This window comes from Patagioenas fasciata, chromosome 2 (genome assembly GCF_037038585.1).
Source record: "Patagioenas fasciata isolate bPatFas1 chromosome 2, bPatFas1.hap1, whole genome shotgun sequence".
Taxonomy (NCBI): Eukaryota; Metazoa; Chordata; class Aves; order Columbiformes; family Columbidae; genus Patagioenas; species Patagioenas fasciata.
In genome coordinates, this window is record NC_092521.1 from 132,385,120 (window position 1) to 132,407,751 (window position 22,632).

Here is a 22,632-nt window from a genome sequence, read left to right on the forward strand (position 1 = left end):
TTGTATTACAGTGAAGACAGAACTTCGAAACCAAAACAAAACAACAGAGAAGACCCCTCTTCCCCACCCCAAATAGTCACGTCCCTCTCTGTTCTTTCAGTTCAGTTTAAGTCATATCCTGACATAACATCTGAGGTTAAAAGTTATGAGGCTTTCAAGGCATTTATTCCAGTGTTTCCAATTTAGGATCATTTTCTGCAGGTGTTCCCTATAATCTTTGTTGAGGTCCAGACTGACCAGCCTGCAATAGCAGCAAATGATTCACCAGGCAGCTACTCAGAGATTTATTTATAGTTTGAGCAAGAGCAGGAATAAGCAGGCATATACTTTGCAAGTTTATTTGAAAAGTTAACTCTATTTACTAAATATTTATTTTTTTGCCCCAAACCTGCAACCCTTAATAGTGTCTGGAATAATATTGAGAAAATTACACAACTGACACTGAACCTCATCTGCATATTTCCATTTATTTTGTCAATGCTTGCTTTTAAAAACAAACAGCAATCACCTTCTCAGCCACCCTGTTCCCTGAACTTACTTTCTGGTGCATGATCTTTATAAAGGAGACGAGGAAGATACCTATATTAAGAATGCCAACAGCCATTTAATAATTCAATGCACAGAAATGTGCTATTGTTATGACTGAGCAAGTATTCTCCAATACAAAATGTTGGATTTTCTCTGCTTCAAGGTTTAAAAAAAAAGAATCAGATGCTCCATAAAACGCCATGTTTTTCTCCATCAGCTTAATTCATTTACATGTGTATACATCACTTAAAGCTTTATCTGATGCTCATACTGAGAAACAGGAGGGCTATTTCTGTTCTACAAGTTGGTTATGGCCAACAGGGCTTCTCCTCACTGTGGTACCCAGGCCAGCACTAACCTAAAGATAGTCCTGCATGGCCCTTGCACAGAGGGCGGGGAAAATGAGACGAGGCAGGCAGCCCATTTTCTCATGGATCTAGTTTTTCAGCGGCTGCTATCAAATTCATTGAAGCAAGGATTTGACTGAGCAGGAAGATAGAATTACGTCTCCTTCCCACAGCTCAAGGTCAGGATAAAGATGGAGGATGGCTGCAAGCGAGTCATTTTATGTGCATTTATTGACTTTGTATTCTGACCAAATTTCTAAGCTGAAAGTACCATACACAAGGATTAAGACATGGCTAATATTTAGTCACATATTAACCAGTATTGATATTGAATCTTAACAGCAGCATCTGAACAGCATACCAGACTTCCGTGGTAAAATCCGAATTGGTAGATATCTTGTGTCTAGGTAAAGACTTGCAGCTAATACGTCTGAGACATTTCCAAAAAGCAGAAAGAAGTTCACTGTAGAAAGAGATAGGTTGAAATACAGAGGAAACTGTATTTGCACAACAGTGTAAGGATTAGAACTGCAGAAAAGCATCTGCGTGCTTGGGCTTCTGGGTAGTTCGGAGGACGTGACCCTCACAGGGCTCACAGCAAACCAGACACAGGAGTGAGAAACACACCAGTGCAATATCTGTTTACTTCTTCTTCCATTTTGGACACACACATACAAAAGAGGTTCTTTGGGCCCTAGAATACGTAAATACAGGCAGATTTTTTTTTTTTTTTTTTTTTTTGCCTGTGATAAATAAAAACATATTGCCTTTGAAAGGTAGTATAACAACCCTGGCAGCAGAGCCACTCTATTCTGCCTCCCTTCCCCACACCCCAGGCTAACTGTAGCTGAAACGTGGTTCTTCTTCATCTATCTCTCCATTCCCAGCTTTTAAACTTTCCTCATTCTCACTCACACCCCTTTATCTGAGGCTGGGTTTGCTCCAATTGCTTCTTCTCAACAGAAGGATTCCAGATGCCCTTTGACTGAAGAGGTTCCACAAAAGAGAAGTATCTCCAAGGAGAAACTTTTAAGAGGTGCCCCCATAGTCCCCCAGCTCTTTGCTCGGTCAGCATGTAGTCATGAACATAAAAAGGCCATTCAAAACCAGTACCTTGTCATTTTACTAAACGACATTTAAAAAAACACATCTGCATATTGGGTGGAAAAAAGCTTTTATGGAAATAGATTTGATGCTACAGTCCCTTTGTCCTTGGGTTTCAGAGTCTGAAAGAGCGGCTGAGTGAAGAACTGGTAAGCACCGAAGCCAGCTAGGTTGTCCAGGTTTATCGCTCAGGAGCTTTCAAAGTTCATTATATGTTATTACACACACTGAATCATGGGGCACTTGCCCAGCATCTACTGCTTCATTTTAGTGATCATCAGTGACTGGTTTAATCCATATTTTCACCTGGAACTCAGCTCTTATTTCCTTTCAGGTGACTGTTTAATCTTAATTGACCTTAAATCACTAGTTACAACCAAACAAAATCATAACTTGACTGCTAGGAAATAATTTTCAGTCCCTGTCACTGTAATATCTCATGTTCAGAAAAAGTCTAAAACCATTTTAACAATATAAAGTGTACTGTGAATGCATTTAAAATAAATAAATCAGCTGTTGCTACATCACCTACTATCAAGAAATATATAATTGCTGAGTGTTTTTAGCAAAGTTTGCTCTGTAAGGCACAACACCAGTACAAATCTGGCTTACAGTTGACTGTGTCCAAAAATCCAGGAGCTGTTAGAGGGAGCAGAGAACTGCCCAAGTTAAAACACAGTATCTTGCTGTCAAAAGAAATCCTGGGAATCTTTAATCTTGCTTCACAAGCTTTGGACACAGTAAACAGTGAAGAACATTTCCAGTGGTGCCCAAACCTATTTCCACATTAGGAGCATAACCCTGCCGGTGCTCGCCAGGGCTGGCGTCGTCTCCCAAAAGAGTATTTACATTTTATCACACCATTTTTTCATCGGAGCTTCACTATGCCAATTATCACCAATTATGCAAAAATCATGTGTTCCCTGGGTAAACAGTGTGAATTGCCAGACTACAACCAGCCTCCTTCTGTAAAAGACCTAGGGGAGATAGGCCTCTGAAACACCTGCTTATCAGTACACAGTGAGAAGAGGGAGAAAACCAGCACAGTCCTGCCTTTTGCACATACAAAGTGATGTGGGGCACAGGCGAATGCAAGCACCTGCCCCTCACAATACCTCTCTTTTGACCCCTGAAGGGGAAGGAGGATGGGTTCACGGTGTGCATGCCAAATGCAGGACAGAAGCACGACAGCTTGGGAGCTTCAGCACTGCCAGAGGTCCTCAGCCCTCAAACGAGATAAGAGCACTTTGTTCCCCCCTTCCTTCGATAAGGCAGCGTGTGAGATGAGAGCAGCAAAACACCCCCTCAGCTGGAGAGCCGAGGGGAGCTGGGTCATGGGCCTGAGCAGTCAGCACATTGGCTCCTGGGAAAGGTACAGAGACCCCAGCCTGGGCCCTGAGATAGCACCTCTGAGTCCGCTCACCACAGCACAGGGAGTGGGGTGTTTATTGGTGTCATTTCGTTAAGACAATCACATTGTCCCATCACCTGGGGATTTGGTCTTGGCGGTGTTCATCTAACACAGCATGCGATTCCCTCGTCTGGCAGAGATGCCGGGCTCCCCACAGTGTCCAGTCAGGGCTGGGGAGGCTGCTGTCATGCACCTCCGTGTTGCCCACGGCGCCAAGCGAGGCCAACTCCAGCTGTGGGGGTGCCGCAAGCTCCGGCCACCCCTCCAGCGGCGGCTCCTGGGGCGAAGTCCTCCTGGGCTACTCGCCCCCTGCGGCGGCACGGCCCGGGGCACCGCCGCCGTCGAAGACCTCGGGGCCGTCGGCCAGCAGCGAGGTCCGCACCTTCCGCCTCTCCTTGAAGCGGCCCGAGTGGGAGACGCGGAGGCTCCGGCGGTTCCCGCCGCCCGCGGCCTCGCCGCTGTCCGAGTGGGGCGACTGCTCCTCCCGGCCGCCGGAGCTGTGGGGGGCGGCGGGGACCTCGTTGGCAGCGGCGGGGGACGGCGGAGGGGCCGCCGCTTCCTTGTGCTTCTTCTTGCTGGTCAGCGACTTCCACCAGGTCGCCGCCGCGCTGCCCTTGACGCCGGCGGGGGGGGCGGCGGTGGCCGCGGCGCTGTCCGCCATCTCGGGCTCCTGCGGGGGGAAAGAGAGCTGGAGCGGGCTGGCAGCCGGGCTGGCAGCCGGGCACACCGTCACTCCGCCCGCCGGGACTCTCCTCCGCTCGGAACCGCGCTGGGTGCAGCGGAAGGCGACGGGGACGCCTCTTTCCCAGCACGGGGGAGTCGGGCAATCCCCCAGCACGGGCAGCGCTTCTGCGGGAACTCTGCCCGTCACCCCGGGAGCTGCTGGGTAGGGAGGGTCAGCTCTTGCCCAAGCAGCCGGGTGGGCGCGGGCGGGAGGATTTTGCGCTTTGCCCCTGGCTGAGCCCCGGTGAGAGGCTCTGAAGCGCCATCCCGCCTTCCCGTGCGCGGCTGCGGAGAGAGTCACAGGTAAATACAGCCCCGGAGCTGAGCCGCGGGACCCGCTTCCTGCACTCGCCACCCCCCGAGCCCCAGATGCCCACCCCGAGGCCCCGTACTTTGGGGCTGCTGCGTCCCCGTGGGACGGGGCCGGGAGCCCGGGTACCTCCTGGGTGCTGCTGCGATGGGGCGCAGCTCCTTCCCTGCTTCCCTCCCCGCTTCCCTCCCCTCGCCGGCTCCCGGCGCAACAGGTACGGGAGGCCACACTGACCTGCGGGCGCTCGCCCGCCCGCGGCGGGAGCTCTCTCCTTCTCCCACGGGGAAGCGCGGCCGCTCCTCCCTCGACACGCCGCGGGAGGGAAGGAAAGAGGGAGGGAAGGAGGGCAGGAGGGAAGAGGCCGGCGGGGAGCGGCCGGGCGCTGTGCGGCGGTGGCAGGTGGCAGCCAGCCCCGCGGCTCGCCCCCGTGGGCGGAGCGGCGGCCCGGCCGGCCCCGGGGCCGGGACGTCTCCCGCTCACCTGCCTACGGTGTGGGGCGGGGGAGTGGCCGGGGGAGGTCGGTGTCCCCGTGAAGGGACACCCGGCGGTGGCGGGGCGGGGAGGAGGAGGGAGCCTTAGAGCAGTAAGGCAGCACCCCGAGTGCATCATGAAATCCAGGGCTGCCGACGGTGGATGCGGTGTTGTCGGCGTGCATGGCTGAAACTGCGAGGCGTTTTGTTTGTGTACGATAGGTGTGCGTAGGTGAGTATTTTGTAGCCCTGAAGAACACAGAATTGTCTTTAATTGTCCATCTTTGAAAAATTAATGTAGCTGACACGCTGAGACAGTGCTTATATATACACTTGAGCTGGTTTAGAGTTGGGAGTTTAAATTTCTGTGTGATGATACATGGCCAGACAAATGCCTTTACCTTTTTTTTTTTAATTCATTCAGAAAGGAAAAAAAAAAAAAAGACTTGTTTGTACCACACTCTGTGTTAAAAGTGGTGATATGTTCTCTGGAGAGCTATGGCACATAATATAGATTTGATTCCCAAAATCCCTTCCATCAGCTACACATTCTGTTGCTCACAGAAGCCTATGATCACATGGAGGAGTTTGTAAAAGCAGTGGTATTTCAGCTTCATCTTCTTTTGCGCATCAACTTCTGCTACTTGAAGCTTCCCTGAATAGCCCATAATGATAAGACATATGGAAATTGGTCAGTACAGGTTACTGAAGGAGAGGAACCCAGGGTGTGCACTTCATATTACTCTGTAGATTGCTCTCTTCAAACTTAAAGAGTTTGGACGGGGAAGCCTGTGTGCACACACACTTGGGAGCACTCTATCATACTAACTGATGTCAGCAGCAAAAAAAAAAATCTCTCCAATGGAATAAACCAGTAACTTCCAGTGAGAAAAGATGGCCTTTACATTCCCCCTAAGGAGTAAGCAGCATAGCACCGGGGCGTTAGGCTCTGCTCAGCCAAGGATAGCAACAGATGTACGGTCAAGTTTCTTCCAGTGACTATAACCTATTGCTATGCTACTCATTTGTGTCTACGGAGAAGGAGAACACCAGCATCTCTCCTCATCTTGTGTCCCAGGAAAGTACCTGGGGAAAAGGGAATTTATAGAGAAATAAAAGTAAGTATTATTATTAGAAGTCCTTTTCACAAAACATTACTGGTTGACATTTATAGCTTCTGTACTGGTTATAGGCTTATATGAAACGTTTATGACTGTATTGTTTATATTACTTTGACTACCACAGACCTGAGCTCTTAGCTCACATCTCATGTAATACCAGACTTTTATAAAATCGGTGTGTTTTTTTTCAGTACAGTCTGTTTCAAAGAATCTTAGAAAGTAAGAGATTTGTCCTTTTGACACGGCACTGAAAGCAGGGTCTGCTGAAAAGAGACAGGCAGGTTGAGAAGCTTTGTAAGAGCTGGTGCACAGAGGGAGGTGCTGCCTGGATCTGTGTGTGGCTGCACAGGAGAACAGCAAAACCCACTCTGCATTTGAAAGTCACTGCTACGAATCAGTCACAACATGCAGTTCCACTAAGGTCAGTGTTTATATAAAAACAACTGACAGTGAAAATGTCATGTTCTGCCCCTTTCTTACTGCAACAGTACTTGCTGCAATCCTTCAGTATGCATGTATTTACAGCACTGATTAAAAAAGAGAAGTAAAATAACCAATTTACTCTTTCAATGCATGGAAGTTAGCTGCTATATTCATTTAATATGAATGCTGTAGTTAAATTCTGTCCTTTATTTGCAGGAGGAGAGGATAAAAATTAATGGGGTTTTGTAGTCCTTGCCGGGGTGGATGTGCAGGATTCTAGCAGAGGCCCAAGTACACTGCAAAATAAAACTGCGGAGCCTTTTCTCCTACATTGTAACATGCTCCTTTTGTGTAGGATTGGACCATACTGACATTGTGTCTCTTCATAATTCTGCAGGCTCTCTGAAATTCAGAAATACCCTAGTATTCTTAAGATTTAGATTCTCACAGACTAACTTTGATGTCATCTTTCAAACTAACCTTACTTACAACACCTACATTGTTACTGCAATGAAAAAAAAAAAAAGTTGTTTGTTGCACTTCCCACCATCCTTTCAAACTTTTCAGACCCTACTGTGTTCAAGTTGAAATTGGACTCTATAAACCTTAGATTACCAAACCATATTTACCTAATTGTGTTGAGGGAACCCACCTCTACTCGTAGTAGTAGAATTGCACCATCCACTGCAGACATCAGCCTTCCTGACACCGTGGACTACGTGGTGTCCTGCTGCACCCTGGAACCCTTCAGTTTCCAAAATATAACAGCAACTATAACACTGATATTTAACGCAGTTATAATTATACCAAGCGGATCCAACTATGCCCTCAGAAGCATAAAGGGCACTAGTGAATATTGCTATTAGTTCTCTTACTTACTCTGAAGCCCCAGACCAGGCAGCAAATGCACTAGACTTGAGAAACTTGTGGTTCTCAAATGCTAACCTTGAGGCCAAGGACATGTTTGAGCCTACTGTAGAAAAGAACATACAGCACTGGCACCTATAAAGAGAGCAGAGCTCTTCCTAGGTCCGTGTTCCCAGCAACATTCAACAGCATGCTTGATTTTTCAAGTTTTAATTCTTTAACCCTGACCTGATACATAATGGCACAACTTGGCCCTTAGAAAGAAAATTTGCAACACTGATACTTGCTGGCACAAGTGGGCCTTTTAGCATTGTGCATTGAAAATCAGTTATTGAAACTCCTAGATCTCAAAGCCTAAAGGTCACTTCGATATTAACCAGGGGACCCCTGTGTATAGGAGAAGGCCACACAAAGAATGGGCTCCCATCCGCATCAGGCTGTCTACTCTGAAGAAGCTAGCAGTTAACTTTAGCACTTTAAGCTTTAGATTTCCAAGTGTAAGCAGCATCTCCAGCCGTTTTGTAAAGGGTAAGAACATTTTCCCTCTTGACAGGAGGCTGCTGCTTAAGGCTGTGGGACTGCAGCACCCATACCCAGGATATGTCTGTCCTGCCAAAAAAAGAGAGCCAGGCAGTGAGTTTCAACCCTCCGTGTGGTGAACTGGCCCTTTTCTTAGTGATGGCTCTCTGGCATGATTTTAGCCTATGTCATTTAATACCCACTGTTCAGGCATGGTTTGGAGACAGTAAGAATGAAGAATTATTCCCTCTAGGTAGAATGGACAAAACTCCACTAGTTTGTCTCCCCCCATAGTCCTCCACTTTAATGCAACAGGTTTTGCACCTTCAAACACTTCAATATACAACCACTCCTCATGTTACGGTCTAGGACATGTGTTGCACCATCTCAGCCTCAGGGTATGAAAATACCAGTTTGATGGGCTGCAAGACAACCCTTGCATTATTACAGGTGCTAATTCACAATTTTTGATTCAATGCCTCTAGAAAAAAAAGTACCCTCAAAGGCCACAGATGACACGGTGGACCCCTGAGGGGAATTTGATTACATACAATGTAATGTGGACAGGGCAAGTCTGCACCCACTGTTTGGCATGGGAGAGGTCTTCGACCCCATTTTATTGAGTGACACAGATGTAGCCTTTCCTAATCTTACCTCCAACACTAAAGCAGACAATATCTTTGTTTACATGGGCCCTAAAAGTAGCTCCAGTCCTGCAGTGGAATGTAAGATGTTAGCATGTATTAGTGCTCATCCTCATTCAATGGGAAGTTCAGCTTTGTTAATAAATCTGTCTCAGAACACAACAGATTCTGAAACTTAACATTACCTATACCTATAATGAATCCCCAAAACTTCATCAAAACAGATCATAAACACAGCTCCTCAAACTTTTCAGTTCCCAACCCGCCACCAACCCTTTCTAGTATCCCATGAATCCCCATAGCAGAAGCAAACAGAGAACTGTGAGCCTTTAACACCACCAGCTCTTTCCTGATGTCTGTATATACAGCAGCAAACTCAGTCTGCTGCTTTGAATCCTGAATTCCAAACTTCATCTTCTCTTTCAGCCTTACAGTATCTGGAGATAAAACTAAGGTCATGTTCTTATATCAGAACATAAAAATAAAGATATTTGTGACTGTTGACATCAGTACCATTCCTGGCTCTGCAGGCCCTGCAAAAACCAGTTCATCCGATATCCATCCTCCTAAGCAGAGAACTCCTACACTGAGCAGAAACACAGAACTGATCATTATTGATACCAGCATGCTGCAGATCTTGCAACTTCACTAACAACTCAGTTCTTAAGGCTTTAGATTTCCAAAGTCTAGCCCTATTAGTATCCTAATTATAACTGTAAGACTCATGTCTACAACAAAAAAATCCACGATAAATAACTTCATTTATTGACATCAGCCCTATTCCTGAGGGCTGTGCAGTATCCAGTAACAATACAGGTTCTTCAATATTTGGATTTCTAACCTAAACCTGTTACCTTGTTATGAACACCTATGGACCTTAGTCCCCTAATGTTCTTGGGCAGCAGCATGTGGTAAATAATATGGATCTTCATGCATGTTGGTCATACCCATACATGCCCTATATAGAACAGAAAATAATGTATCTTCAAATATTGCCAGTAGTAAGTTGTATTAGTTAAGATCTACAGTTCCCAACCCTACAGCTAACCCTACTCCTCATTCTAACCTTCATCTTAGCAGTAACAAATGGCTCATACTTTTGAGAAAATAGAGGATACTTTGACCCTCAACCTTGTCAGGCCCTGCAGAGCCCTGCCCTGAAGGCAGTTTCCAGTGGTATGCTTGGTTCCTGACATCCCTCAGTCTACTGCAAACTGAAACCTGACAGTTTCTCTGCTTATAACCCACCGCTCATTTTCATTGTGGCTTATAAAGCACTGCTTCCACCTGACACAAGCTTTCTTTCGAACTGCAGTCCTTACAACACCCTGCAATAATCCAGGTCCTTCAGGCTTTGAACTCCCAGTCCTGGCTTAGGCTGTAGCATCAGCATAATTATATCCAGAATACCATGCCTTCAGAGAAAGATAATGTGAAGTACAACCCATTGATGTCCTAAATCTGCAAGCCCTAGAGCCTTCAACAATAATCATAGTTCCCTGAGGTTCAGATTTCTGAATCATAACCATGATCTTTGCTTTAATCAAGGAATTAATCTCTACAGTTAGAGAACATAAAACGTATTGATGCTCTCACTCCTATCTTTATGAGCCCTATAGCCTCTTCATTCCCTTTAGATAGCTGTAGGGGATATAGCACTGTAAATCTGCTTTGAAGATCCAGTTAGATGGCATTCTTCTTCTTGTCTAAGTGTTTTGAATTACCTTCCTACTCAGAGTATTCATCAGTTTCTGGTTATTGGCAGGGGTCTCTGTTGGCACCTGAATCATCTTTCTCCTTTTTCTGCAGACCTTGAGTCTGTACTTCTCAATAAAGATCTAAGAAGCCAGCCAGACTTTGAGCAAGGTTTGGGGAGAGTGCACCATGTAGGGAAAAAGTTCTAGTCTCTCCAGCTGCTGCCACATTGGGGAGCTTGAACAGCTGGGGAAGCGACTGCTTATGGACCTTTCTGTGAGCCTTCCTCATCCCCATCTCCTCTTCTGTCCTCTCCAGCCCCTTCTCAGACAGCAGGACTGGGGCGCAGGCTGCATTTGCCTTGTCTGTACAGTGTCAGGGCAAAGTGACAGTGGCAGCAGCTGAGGGTAGAGCAGAAGGAGCTGTTGGCTGTCTCCATCTCTGGGTGGGAGGGAGGGGGACAGAACAGCAGAGAGTCAAGCAGGCTTAGGAAAACACTCTCCCTCCAGATACGTGAGTCTAGGCAGGGCCTTGTGCAAACATAATTAATCATTTCACAGTGTCTCATTTGTACAGGTCTGCGCTGTGTGCTGTTTGAGCTTATCATAAAAGAGAAAACACAGTTGCTCCACGTGCTTTGCAAGCTGGTCTCAGTACCCACCTTCACTTTCACCTCTTTGCAATGTGACTTTTAAGCTTTCCTTCAGCTGTTCATTACCCCAGGCACTCCTGACACATCTCCAAGACATTACTAAGACCAGAGTTTTGCCCAATACTATACCTATATCCTAAATTTGAAAGTAACACACAGGTCAAGTTTTTAAAGAACCTTGTTTCAGGAGAGATCCCAAACCGCTATATTCCTTCCCAGAGTTTCAGGCCAAGTGCCACTGCAGCTCTGTCTCCTTCATTAAGCTCAAATGTTATGTGAGCTTTGAGACTGTTAAGTGTGTAGGAAAGCTTAGTCTTACCTCTTGCCTGGAAATCAAATATACGTGGTACCAATTCACCCAGTTTTGTGCTCAGACCCATTCTGGAGCTTAAACTGGCATCACCTTGCAAAGCTGTGTCTCCTTTGTAACTCCATTGCAAAAAGTTTTCCTGATGAAACAATATCTGCACTTATGCTTTTTGGGGTTTTTTTCCTTCCCCAAATTCTTCTCCTTCCTCAGTAACTTTTACATCCCTTGTCCAGTTTCAATGGTATTTGACAGAAGGAAAGAGAGAATTTTCACAACTGGTCTCTGGGCAGAGGAGCTCCAAATTGGTGTCTCAGTTGAGGAAAGCCTTCAATAGTTCCCTGTTTGATTTTGCTTGCCTTTTCAGTACATGTGTGCTTTGAAGTCAGACACAGCACATGCTGCCTTGTCTCCAGCGCTGTGTTCTCAGGAAATAATTCCTTCACTCAGTTACTCTGTTAGGCTCGAAATACTTAAAGCTGACAGCAATGAGTCTCACAAAGGCAGAGGTATGAAGACAAAAATTCAGCTGGTCCACAGCACTTTGGAAAGTTACAACCTTGCGAACTGTCAACTTCATGTAATGTTTTACTAATCGTGGCTGTTTCTGCTTTATGGGAGGACAGTGGGCTCACCCAGGTAGCTCCAAGGACCAGCTGTAAGGGGGTACAGAGCAGCACCCCTCACACCAGAAGATGGGGCTAGCTGAATGGGTGATGGTGCTGGCAGCAGGGGGCTGCTCCTGACCCCTCAGCATTCCACCAGAGGAGCTGAAGAGGAGCAAAGTTCCTGCCAAACACTGAGCTCCAGAGAGGCTCCAGTGCAGTCTGGCACAGGTACCTCACCTGCTTCCAGAGGAACAGAGCTGCGTTCTGGCACAGGTACCTCACCTGCTTCCAGAGGAACAGAGCTGCGTTCCACTTGAGATGCAACGACCTAGCAGGGAAGTTAAATCAGCTCAAACACAGACTCCTGGAGCAGCCTTCAAATGACTCTCTACTACCCTCTAGTAGTGCCTCATGTGAGAGATGTCATCACACTCTGCTGAGTGATTTGAAGCAAAGGGAAGATCCAGTCTGAAACATTTTTTCCTGTGTACTGGACTATTAGGCTTGCACTAGAGATACATGCTTTGTCTTCTGCTTTAGCAGTCAATTTTGCAGGGAAAAGCCTGCTGGTTGTTTATATCCTTGAATGGTGAATTTGGAACAGAGAGGATTAGATCTCAGAGGTGCTGCTCAGCCCCAGGTACAGCGGTGATGGCCACAGTAAGTCTGACAGAAGAGATGAAGTGTGTGCAGCACTAATGATGGCAGCACAGAGGGGACAGGGTCCTTCTACCGCCACACTCAGGATGCCCCTAAGAAGGCTGGCCATGGGTTGGCCAAAACAAACATGGACAATTCATTAGATATTTGCATTTTAAGGTGCAGAGTCATATTCTTCCCTACGTCCAACAGGTTAGAAACTCTGCCCTCCAAAGATGCCATGCATGGGTATTTCTAAACACACGGCTTTGTGCTGTTGTCACATTCTTAGGATGGGGCATGTGTTGACTCCAGACTGCGAGACACGTCAAAGTTACCAGTTTGCTCATGGTAGAGGGAATGGGAGAAGCAGAAGTAGAATGGCTTGTTTGTCTTCCTGCAAAAATAAAAAATGATACTAAAATACTGTTCTTGCCTTAAAAAAATAACTCATTGCTGAACTGACCAGAAAAAAAAGGAAACTCATTGTTAGTCAAATGTCTGTGTTCAAGAATGGAAAAATCCTCTGATAGCATTGGTTCTTGAAAACTGATTGTATTGATATTGCAATTCATTGTTTGCGTGAAGTGTTACACAGAGGTGGTTCAGGGTGGTCGCGGAAAATTACGTGCATAGGCTTGGCTGTGGTAGGTAGTATGGGCATCCAAGTGCCAATCTGAAACTGCTGACATTCAGTAAAACTCTTCTAAGTTTTCCAAGTAGGAAAGTTCCCAGCAATGTCAGGATGGTAATTAGCGATTGATTTTCATTTGGCAGTTTGCCATGTGGTCAGAGTGACAGACACCAGAACTCTTTTAACACATTTAATGGGATTTTTCCTTCCATTTACACTATCGTAAATTACAAAGCATATTTCACTTCACAAAATAAAACCATTTCCAGATCATTTTTATGACAGTATTAAGAAGTACATAACCTACAACAAATAGTCCTGTACAAGGCAGGAGGATCTATGGAAGTATTGGGAACTCAGACTATTTAGCATTTGCTCTGCAATCTGGGTTAATCTATCTAGCCCTTAGTTATTTCTCTAGAAGACGACAAATTTACAGTCATACCCTCCACCTCCCTTCATTATCATAGTTACACTTTTTTTTTTCAATTTGAATAGAAACTTGTGCTCCCTGAAATAATTCAGAAAACTGCATCACTGAGTTACCAAGCATATGATACAAACGATCAAGCTGAGAGATTATTGTAATTATTTTTGTATTGAAAATTGAGTTTGGTAGTAAAGTATGTTGATTTTCTATGCTTGCAGAAACCTTTCATGCTGAGAAACAGTTTTAACATCAGGAATAAGTTGCAGTTAGAATATGTACTCTGTAGGTCAATGTTTGTGAGGGGAGAAAAAGATTAAAATTTGGTAATAATTACATTTACCAACTCCCACGTTTCCTACACATTCATTCTTTTTTTTGTTGTTTTGTTTTGTTTTTTAACAAACCATCAGGAAACACATTCAAGATAAATACCTACATTTTTAGCAGATTTACTGTACGTTTATAAATACAGAAACATGACAAAACATAACTCGATTTTTACAGAAAAACCAAATCCTTCATAATTAACCCAAAAAAGTGCTAACTTTCCAACAAGGCCAGAAAATATCCAGTGTCCCAGCATCACTTAACTTACATATTACTGTAATTCAAGAAATATCTGGCATATGAAACTGATACTACCACCAGGACTTTTGAAAAAATTCTCAATACCATATTTTACATGGGAGAAAAACAAAAAAATAGAAGAGAAAATACTATATATTTTGGGAAATATCAAATGACTGAAAGTGTATGATCTTAGGATGTTAGTGCCTAAATGTAAAGAAATCTAAGGAAAGCTGGACTACACACAAGAGAAGAATTCTCCTTTAAAAACACTTGCAATGAAAGAGGTATGTCAGGATAATACTGCATTAGTGGTAATTGTTTTCAATATATCACAGCAAAAATGCAGGAGAGAATAACATGGAAAATAATCAATGCACCGCATTGATTTATAGTTTGCTAAAATAAAATGCCATTCTTTCAGCTAGGTAAAGTAAAAATATCTTTATAATATAGGTTCTGTTTCACAATTGACATATATAATTATGTCTCACGGAGAGGGAAATGTATAGGCGTATACAAGAAACACTGATTAAGTACCTTTTTGCTTCTCTAGCCATATTAAAATATGTTTTGTGTTTCTTAATAAGTTAACAATATAATTGTTTGCAACTTCTCAAAACAAATATACATCTGAGGCAAGGCAAAAGATACAAGGTAAGAGGATTTTTTCTGACCTTTTTTTTCCCTTCTACAAAGAGGCATATGTCTATGAGACATAGGCTTTCCCTAAACATTTTGGCATCCATCTGCAACTTTGCAGAAATTGAAGTGCAGTCAAGGAACTTTTCCTTCATGTTTAAAAAAATTTAAAGAAATGTTGTTTTTCCTTCAAACTAATTATTTTAAAACAAATGGCTTTGAAGACATGGCTCTCTTTGTCTAAAAGAGAACATCTTCATTTTCTATTAAAATCTGCACAATTAACTTCTGGTACCGCATGTCATTCAGTGTAGCAAGGGTACTGTCCTCTGGAGGTCTCATTAAAGTCGGCCCGAACACTATCCCCAGATTTTCAGCATTCATAAAATTCTCCTTTTCATGCAAGGTAACCCTAAAATAGAAAAAAAACCACAAAAAACAAAACAAAGTAAGTAGTTGTTTCCTTCCCGGAAGAATATATGCATCCTAATCTGTAGTCCTGCTTCACATCAAGCATTGGTAGATGACATTTTTCAGTAACAAGTTTTAATTTCACTCAATACAGTAACTGTTTCCAGAGCAGGTACGGTGAAACTGTGGTGGGGCTGTGATTTTCAGTGCCTTCAGCCTCCCCTCATGCGACTCCTAAGTGATTTTTCCATGTGGCTATTCATTAGGGTGTAAGTGGCAATTGCTTTTCTGCAAAGCACAATCATGATTTCAATGATGATGTATGGAGCAGCCCTCTATGCTATGGTAACAACGATTCTCTGGCATGTTGTACTTGGTGTGCATCACACTGGAGGTGGGGATGTGCTTCCTGAACACAAACCCAGATCTTCTTTTGATTATCAGTGACCCCCATGCTCCCAGCCCACAGGAACCCACATGTTCACGCATTTCTGCCTTGCCTCAGGCCAACTAGCACCTGAACGACTCTTGATTTCTTCATATACTTCAGGAACATGCTGAATCCTGGAGCCATCCAGGCAGGTGGCTCGTGAAAGTCAGACTGCTACAAATGCCATCTATCCTTAACAGAGACACTTCTAGGAAGAAGCCCAGGCTGTTTTGTTCCCTGACACAGGTAGGCTACATGTGGCTGGGGCAAACATGGAGTGCCAAGGATGCGGAGGAGTCATCCCATAGGCCTGCTGGAAGATATAAGATGTGCCTCGGGTTTCCCTCCAGGTAATAGAGCTGGATCACGTCTGTGTTTGTCCCAGCAAGCCTTTGGCACTGAATTCAGTCCTGAGAATGTTCCTGCAATGCAGTGCAGAGACAGCCATGGTCCCTTAATCAGTCACGGTCCCTCATGGACCAGACACTTCCCATTACTGACCAGAGTACAAGAACTTTAACATCTCCACAAACAGCTCCTCTGCCAGGGTGGGGCACATCTGTTTTTGGAACCAGCTCTCCTGGTAACAGCTGAGATGGCCCCTGGCCATGGCAATTCCCAGGTGAGCAGCAGTGGATTCACTCATGCCATCGGGGAAGCACAAAGAGCCTGAAACCAGAAGTAAACTGGTCTTCCCCCTGTTTGCAAGGTCCTTACATGACTAGGTTTTTCTTCTACTGTTCGCTCTCTGCAAAGAGTGGGTCTGTGACAGAAAACCACTGTTCCTCTTTCCTTTCATGACAGAAGTCCGCTAGTGCCCCTATTCACAGATAGATCCTCATCTTTTAGCACAGACATGGTTAGGTGGGCTTTGCAAGGAGAAAAGAGAAAGCAAGGCTGCCGAGCCCAAGCCACCTCTGTGCGACTGTATGCATAACACTCTGCTTTCCATCTGTGGCTGTAGGCAGTGGAGATGCTGAACAGCTATGCAATGCCACACACATCTTACGAGCACCTCTGTGCAGGAGTGTGGGGCTTGGTGAGTGGCCTGGGGTGAACACACAGAAGATTCAGCTGACAGCCTCACTGCAACATCAGAAGGGCTGGAGTTATACGTATTTCGCCACAGGGGGGAACTGCTCATGCTATGGTGTTTCCTCCAATTTTGAGCAAAAAAGTTATCAGAAAGAATGTTCCATTTGACTGAAGAAAACAATTAATTAATTGACTGACCAGCTCATTTTTTAATGCTGATACATCCTTTGCTGGATTTTCCTGACAACACTAAGTTATTCTTTCAATTGAGAAGGAAGAAAGACAATAAAGACAATAAACAGATTCAGGGAAGGTAGTTCTGATTTTTCAAAAGCAATACAAAACTTACTCAACTTTGACTGAGCTCAATTTAGTGTCCCTTCTATTTGATAAAGACATACAAAGTGCTTTAAACAGCAACTCAGTGCAGTTTCATTTCTGTTGAGAAACAGCACTGGTGCAGAGTGATCCTGCAGTTTATACATAAATAGACTCCCTGACACCAGTGCATGTTTTCTCCATGCAGGAAGAGCCCTGTGGGGCTGGAGTTGGGACTCTGTTTAATCTACTGAAAAGCACAGTCTGAACCTAAAGGATCCTTCCTTCTTTCACATTCAGATCTCTCTGACAGATTATCCATAGGAACTGACGTGCACTTGATTTCTGCACAGATGCTAAAAGCTACGATTTGGGAAAGGGGAGGAAATTCATTGCATGACTTGCAGGTATTTGAGAGAGAAAGCTTAATCAGCTCTTTGGACCACTTTTGTCTCATTAGTAGTTCAGCTCAACAGCTGAACCAAAGCTCATACTGCAGTTCATGAAAAAGAAGGAAGGCAAGTCAATACCTGGCTTTTAAATATTTGCTGCTGGGACATGGAAGTACTGATTCTGTATATGGGTTGCTTGTCTACAGCCTCCATGGGCCTTCTGAAAAGCCAGCATGGTTCATCCTGAGTTGTCCATGCATATGTGCTGACAAGGGTGGGTGTTTGTTCACCTAATTTCTGCCGAGCCCAAAGAAGCTCCTGCATGCCCAGGTAATGTTTCATTGAAAGGTAAAATTACTCAGTTGGAATGATCTGAGACGACTCAAAATGAGGAGAAGTTTCCACACAGTGATAACCTGATTGAGCATGAAATGTGCTTTACTCTGATGCAATTTTACATGAGTTGAGGTCTCTTTCTTTTCATGTTGGCTTTAATATTGCAGAACAGTGCAGATCAAACCCAGAAAATACTCCAAATTTGCAACTGTGCTGCAAGTAGTGGGACAACTGAGAAGAGATCAAAAAAGAAATTTAGGCACTTTTGAAAATTTTCTATGTCTTACGATTAAAGAAGCTTTGGAAAGCAAATAAGGCAGAGTGTGTTTGAAAGCAAGAGATAAGAAATGACTGAAAGGGCCTGTATTGTTTTTATTACTAATATAAAAATAGGACTTGCTTGATTGTTTGCTTAACTGTGGTGTGAGCAAACAACTCATAAGAGACAGCTCTTTCTTTTCAGGGTTATTGTTCAGGAAGACAATCAGGCGGTCAGGGGAGGGAGAAACAGTGTGTGATCAAGTGACTTGCTGCAGCACCTCGAGCACATCTCTAAAGTACCTACCGTTCTGGTATTTTTTAGATATTATCTGCCGCAGAGAAACGTGGCAAATCTGAATTAACTCTTCAAAGGCTTGCAAAAGGATCTATGCTATATAAATGCATAGCTTATACGCATTTATACAAACATAGCTTGCCTGGTTATTTGTAACATTATTGTTTTAGTGGCAGTGCCCTAATGGAAGCCTTATTAGTACTTTCTGTAATATCTCTCTTTCAAAGCAGAAAATTGTTAAGCTCTTCAAGGATTATCCTACATGCCAATTAACTCACTTTTTGAGATGAATCATTAGGTATCTCAGTGTCTCATAGTGAGCAGCAGGGAGTAACATCAACACTTCATGTATTGCTTCTAGTCTTTCATCAGGATTGGAGATTTCTGTAAAAACACCAAACAGGATTAATGTTAATAGGGCTTTCCATTTGTAAACACCAATAATTCAGGAAGCTAAGTTATTATTATGGAGTCATTTACAAGCCATTGACTGTGCTTGGAAGGATAAATATTAAACTCATAAACATGGAGCTTATCAACAACTTCTGCATCCTCAAAAAAAAAAAAGGCTTTACAAAAACTGAGCAACAAAGACCACCTAATAGTTGTCTCTAAGGTCTGCAGCTCTATCTAAAGGCCTGTATAGGTACAGTATCCAAGCTTCATTAAGTGCTTCCTAATACTTTACCTGGAACTGACTCTGTAAAATCTTGCATAAGATTACTTTCAGGAGCCTTCAACACCAGTTAGAGACTGTGCTTGAATATGTAAGCTTAGCTAGAGATTGAAATGACACAGAATTACATAAACAAAGATTTCTGAACACCTTTAAATATGTAGGCACCAGTGATCAGACAGCATCAATGCTCATTTGGCAATCTCTCTAAATATCTGAGCAGGATTTACATGTACTTTACATGAAAAGTGTGGATTCCTAAGATGTGAACTGAGTCAGAGTTATATTTGCTGCATTACTTGCCATAGAAGTGGGACCAGGAGCTCAAAAGTTTAGGAGATTCAGAATCTTTATGTTTTGCTTTTAAGATATTAGTGTATTGAGGTGATAGGAACTGCTTCCTCTGGGCATGTTCTTTATAGGACAAGTGATGAGCAAGAATACTTTCTCTGCCAGGAGGAAGGGGAGAGCACAGGAGAGGGGTATCTGTGGTTGCACTGGGAGTGCAAGGTGGGGTGAAGCTGAGGGGGAGCAGCACAGTCACACAGGCACACCACTCCTCCATTCAAAATTACTATGGATACTTTTTAAAGAAGCAAGCAAGCTACTTCTTATACGCGTCAGGTCTTTGGCACTTTTTGCTAATAATCTGATTTTGATACAATCCACTGGCTGAGTTTTCATGGGTGACTATCATTACATGGAAGGCTGTGCCCTGGAGGGCAAAATTTGAGGCAAATCTCAGCTCTCTCTGCCAACATTATGGCAATGAGTGCTGCTGTGCTTCTCCCTCTCCAGTAGTGTGCACCCATGACCTGCAGTCTCTGAGCAGGGGGTAGCTGCCATCTGGACACGAGTTAGATGCTGTAGGACCCAAACAACAGTGGATGCACCTGAACTGTGGGGCAGGAGTGGTTTGTGGCATGCCCCATAGCTCTGACCCCTCACCAACCAAAGGAGGGGACATGTTTGTCAGTGATGCAGGTTTGTTGCCAAAGGAGGCCATGATATGTGAGATGGGGAAAATGGTGGGGAAATGGGAAGCAGCCTCAAGGCTCGGTCACACTGGTCACTCATCCCTGACCTGCCAGGGATCACTCAGTTTTGCATGAGTCTGCGGCTGTGACACCAGCCCTGGGAGGCTGTACCTGCATGATGTGCCATCTGCAATAACATTCAGGCAAAAGCTTCATGTGAAAGAAGGACATGACAGAGAAGTAATGAACACAACAACGCCCTTGCTTCCAGTTTGTTGTCTCTCTTTTCTTTTTCTTTCATGTGGACAGCTTTATGGATGGGAAATGTAATTAAAGATCAGTACAAATTACTATGCAATACTTACTTGCTGCCTCTATGAACTTGGAATAGGTGTCATAGGTGATCACGGGAATTGGTAAGTCTCTGAAGTATAGCTTCAGTGCTCCAGCGATGATGTTTATGTCTGGATAAATACTGGCAGAAATATCGGCCTTGTCACCATCTAGAAGAGGAGGAAGAAATCTTTTTGAAACCAGGCTAATTTTGACTCAAACAGGGCGAGGCTTCTAATTCAGATTTATTGTGTCCAACCTGACAAGGAAAAACAACCTGAAAGCATTTGGAAGGCTTAAATGAGAATATATTGCTGCCAACTTTACAGGATATGAATGAGGAATGGCAGTTTCTTTATCTTTTAGTAATCGATTTATTTGCTTACATCTTTTGGAGAGGCTGGTGATCACATCAACAGTATCTGCAGTGTACCATCTCACACATAATGTTTTAAAGTTGGATGTAAAATCATGTTAATAGTATGTTATTGAATTTGGCCTATTTATTCACTGCAAATAAGCTATTAATAATTTGTTCTGATGTTGTATTTTGTATCTGCAGATCAAGGCACAGGTGTATGAATAATTTTTTTCATTTTCACTTGAGGAAACAGAGGCACAGATTTCCAATGATCTTCAGGGGACAAGCAGGAAAAATCACAGTAAACATCCAAATCTTTTAAGTCCTGCACCAGTCTATTTATATTGATTAGCTAGTAATAAAGCTGCCTTATTTTCTGGATGTCCTCTAATGTCTTCATATTTGACTTATTTATTTATAGCAAAGATCTGAATTTAAATGGACATGCTACGGCATTTAGCCATACAATTCATTTTGAAATGTGTATCGCAAGTTGTTAAATGAATATAGATCCTTCTAATGGATGAAGAGCTAAATAGATGTATTATGCAACTGAAATGACATACATTTTGTTTGCCACATGTTATAACAATTAGTTAGAACTCATTACCGAGCACTTATAATCACATGAGCTTAACAATTACAAGTGCTGCTGGTAAGCCCTTGACCAAAGCATGACTTGCAATGAGTGAAATTACAAGAACTAGCAGCGAGCCTGGATCACTATTACTTTTCAAGGTCAAATGACTACATCTGTTCTGTACTACCTGGTACCCTCATATCAACATTTTTCTCCAGACCAAGAAATTCTGCTGTCCCCTCCTGAGGGCTGTCCTTGGAGGTCTTCTAGTAGAAAGACAGGGTAGCACACTGGTCAAGCAGGGGCTGAGCCTGTCTGGATTTAATCCCCACCTTTACCTCAGGCTTCTTTGAGATCAGTTATACCCCATAGTCCTTGTTCCCCACCTTTCAAGTGAGGATAATAGTGCTTCCCTCACAGGAGGTGGTGAAGATCAGGACCATATGGTAAGTGGGGCAATATGAGGTTATGCTTGCTTGAACGGTGGAGTTTGTTTGTATCTGCCAGGAGGTGCAAGCACAAGCTTGAGCTGTTGCCACTGAGGTGCTGACATGCTGTAGAGCCAGTGCCTCACTTGTCTCACAATAACTAGTGCTTGTAGACATGCCCTGATACAGACAGATGAGTGGGTGTGCTTGATGCATGGCGTCTAAGATGGTGATAAAGGCTTTCACAGTAGAGTAAAAGAGTTTATATTGATTGTAGACATTTTATACAAACCTATGGCATTAATCTTGAAGGGATACGTCCTGTCCAATGTATGCACATAATTCTCATTAAGACTAATAGCACTACACGTTCTCATCAAGAGGAGATTATATGCTTAAGTGTTTAAAACAAGCGGCCTTTCTTGATGCAGCTGAGCAGTCTGAATACATCCATCAGCATTTAATTTAATACAGCATCAATAAGCCCTAGGAGGATGTTTACACTGCTCCAATCTTTTGTTTAATCCACACGTTCCAGGCACGGTAGCATTAGTCTTGTAAAGCTTTGTGTGGAGAGCTCTATTTAATTGATGGACACTGAGCACTGAAAACAGATACCACCAAGGAGCCGGCAGCTGCATCAGAACAGATATAGCAAAGCAGAAGGTTGCATCTATTATCCAGGTCACCAGTACACTAAATGGAAGTGTTATTTATTTAGTACTTTTACAAAGCAGCCCAGCAAGCTTCCTTAAAGGGGCGCTTCAGATAGAGGTACTTCCAACTACAATGTACTTCAAATATACCCCTTATTTACATATTTGCTTACTGTAGAAAAAATACATTAGTTCCCAACTCAAAGATTTTTCTCTTCACTGCAGAGACAAATGTACACCCATTGGAAAGGCAGTGAAGATTATTTTAAAGTGAGTGTAACAATACATCTGTTATAGTGTACCTACACATTTCTGCAGTGAGTATGTAAGGGAAGGTGGACTTTTATTTTCCTTTGGTAGATTTTGGATTGTCTTTTTTTTTTCCCTTTCAGTTTCAGCAATTGAAGGCCCTTGGCAGGCTGCATTTATTTCTTATCCTCACCAAATTCCTGGACTTACAGATTTATTTAAACACACTTAAAATTCAAAGCACTAAGAAATA

General features: G+C 43.7%; 2 protein-coding genes across 2 annotated transcripts in view; both read right to left on the minus strand.

Annotated features, from left to right (window-relative positions):
• Positions 1–449: 449 nt before the first annotated feature.
• Positions 450–4,845, minus strand: PRR15 (proline rich 15). The gene is made up of 2 exons (XM_065832109.2): positions 4,658–4,845; positions 450–4,060 (listed from the first exon to the last, which is right to left on the minus strand). Exon 2 carries the CDS (start codon positions 4,049–4,051, stop codon positions 3,689–3,691), a length of 363 nt encoding a protein of 120 aa, XP_065688181.1. The 5' UTR covers positions 4,052–4,060; positions 4,658–4,845; the 3' UTR covers positions 450–3,688.
• Positions 4,846–13,179: 8,334 nt separating this feature from the next.
• CHN2 (chimerin 2) overlaps positions 13,180–22,632 on the minus strand; it is a 166,928-nt gene continuing 157,475 nt past the window's right edge. The window contains exons 11-13 of the mRNA XM_065832038.2: positions 20,138–20,275; positions 18,398–18,503; positions 13,180–15,053 (exon numbers count right to left, since the gene is read on the minus strand). Of these exons, the coding sequence (XP_065688110.1) occupies positions 14,882–15,053; positions 18,398–18,503; positions 20,138–20,275 (416 nt within the window). The 3' untranslated portion in view covers positions 13,180–14,881. The remainder of the gene's footprint in view (positions 15,054–18,397; positions 18,504–20,137; positions 20,276–22,632) is intronic.

What these genes read in the sequence shown, in the direction of transcription:
- PRR15 (XM_065832109.2), bottom strand. Translation starts at nt 4,051, where the DNA reads ATGGCGGACAGCGCCGCGGCCACCGCCGCCCCCCCCGCCGGCGTCAAG.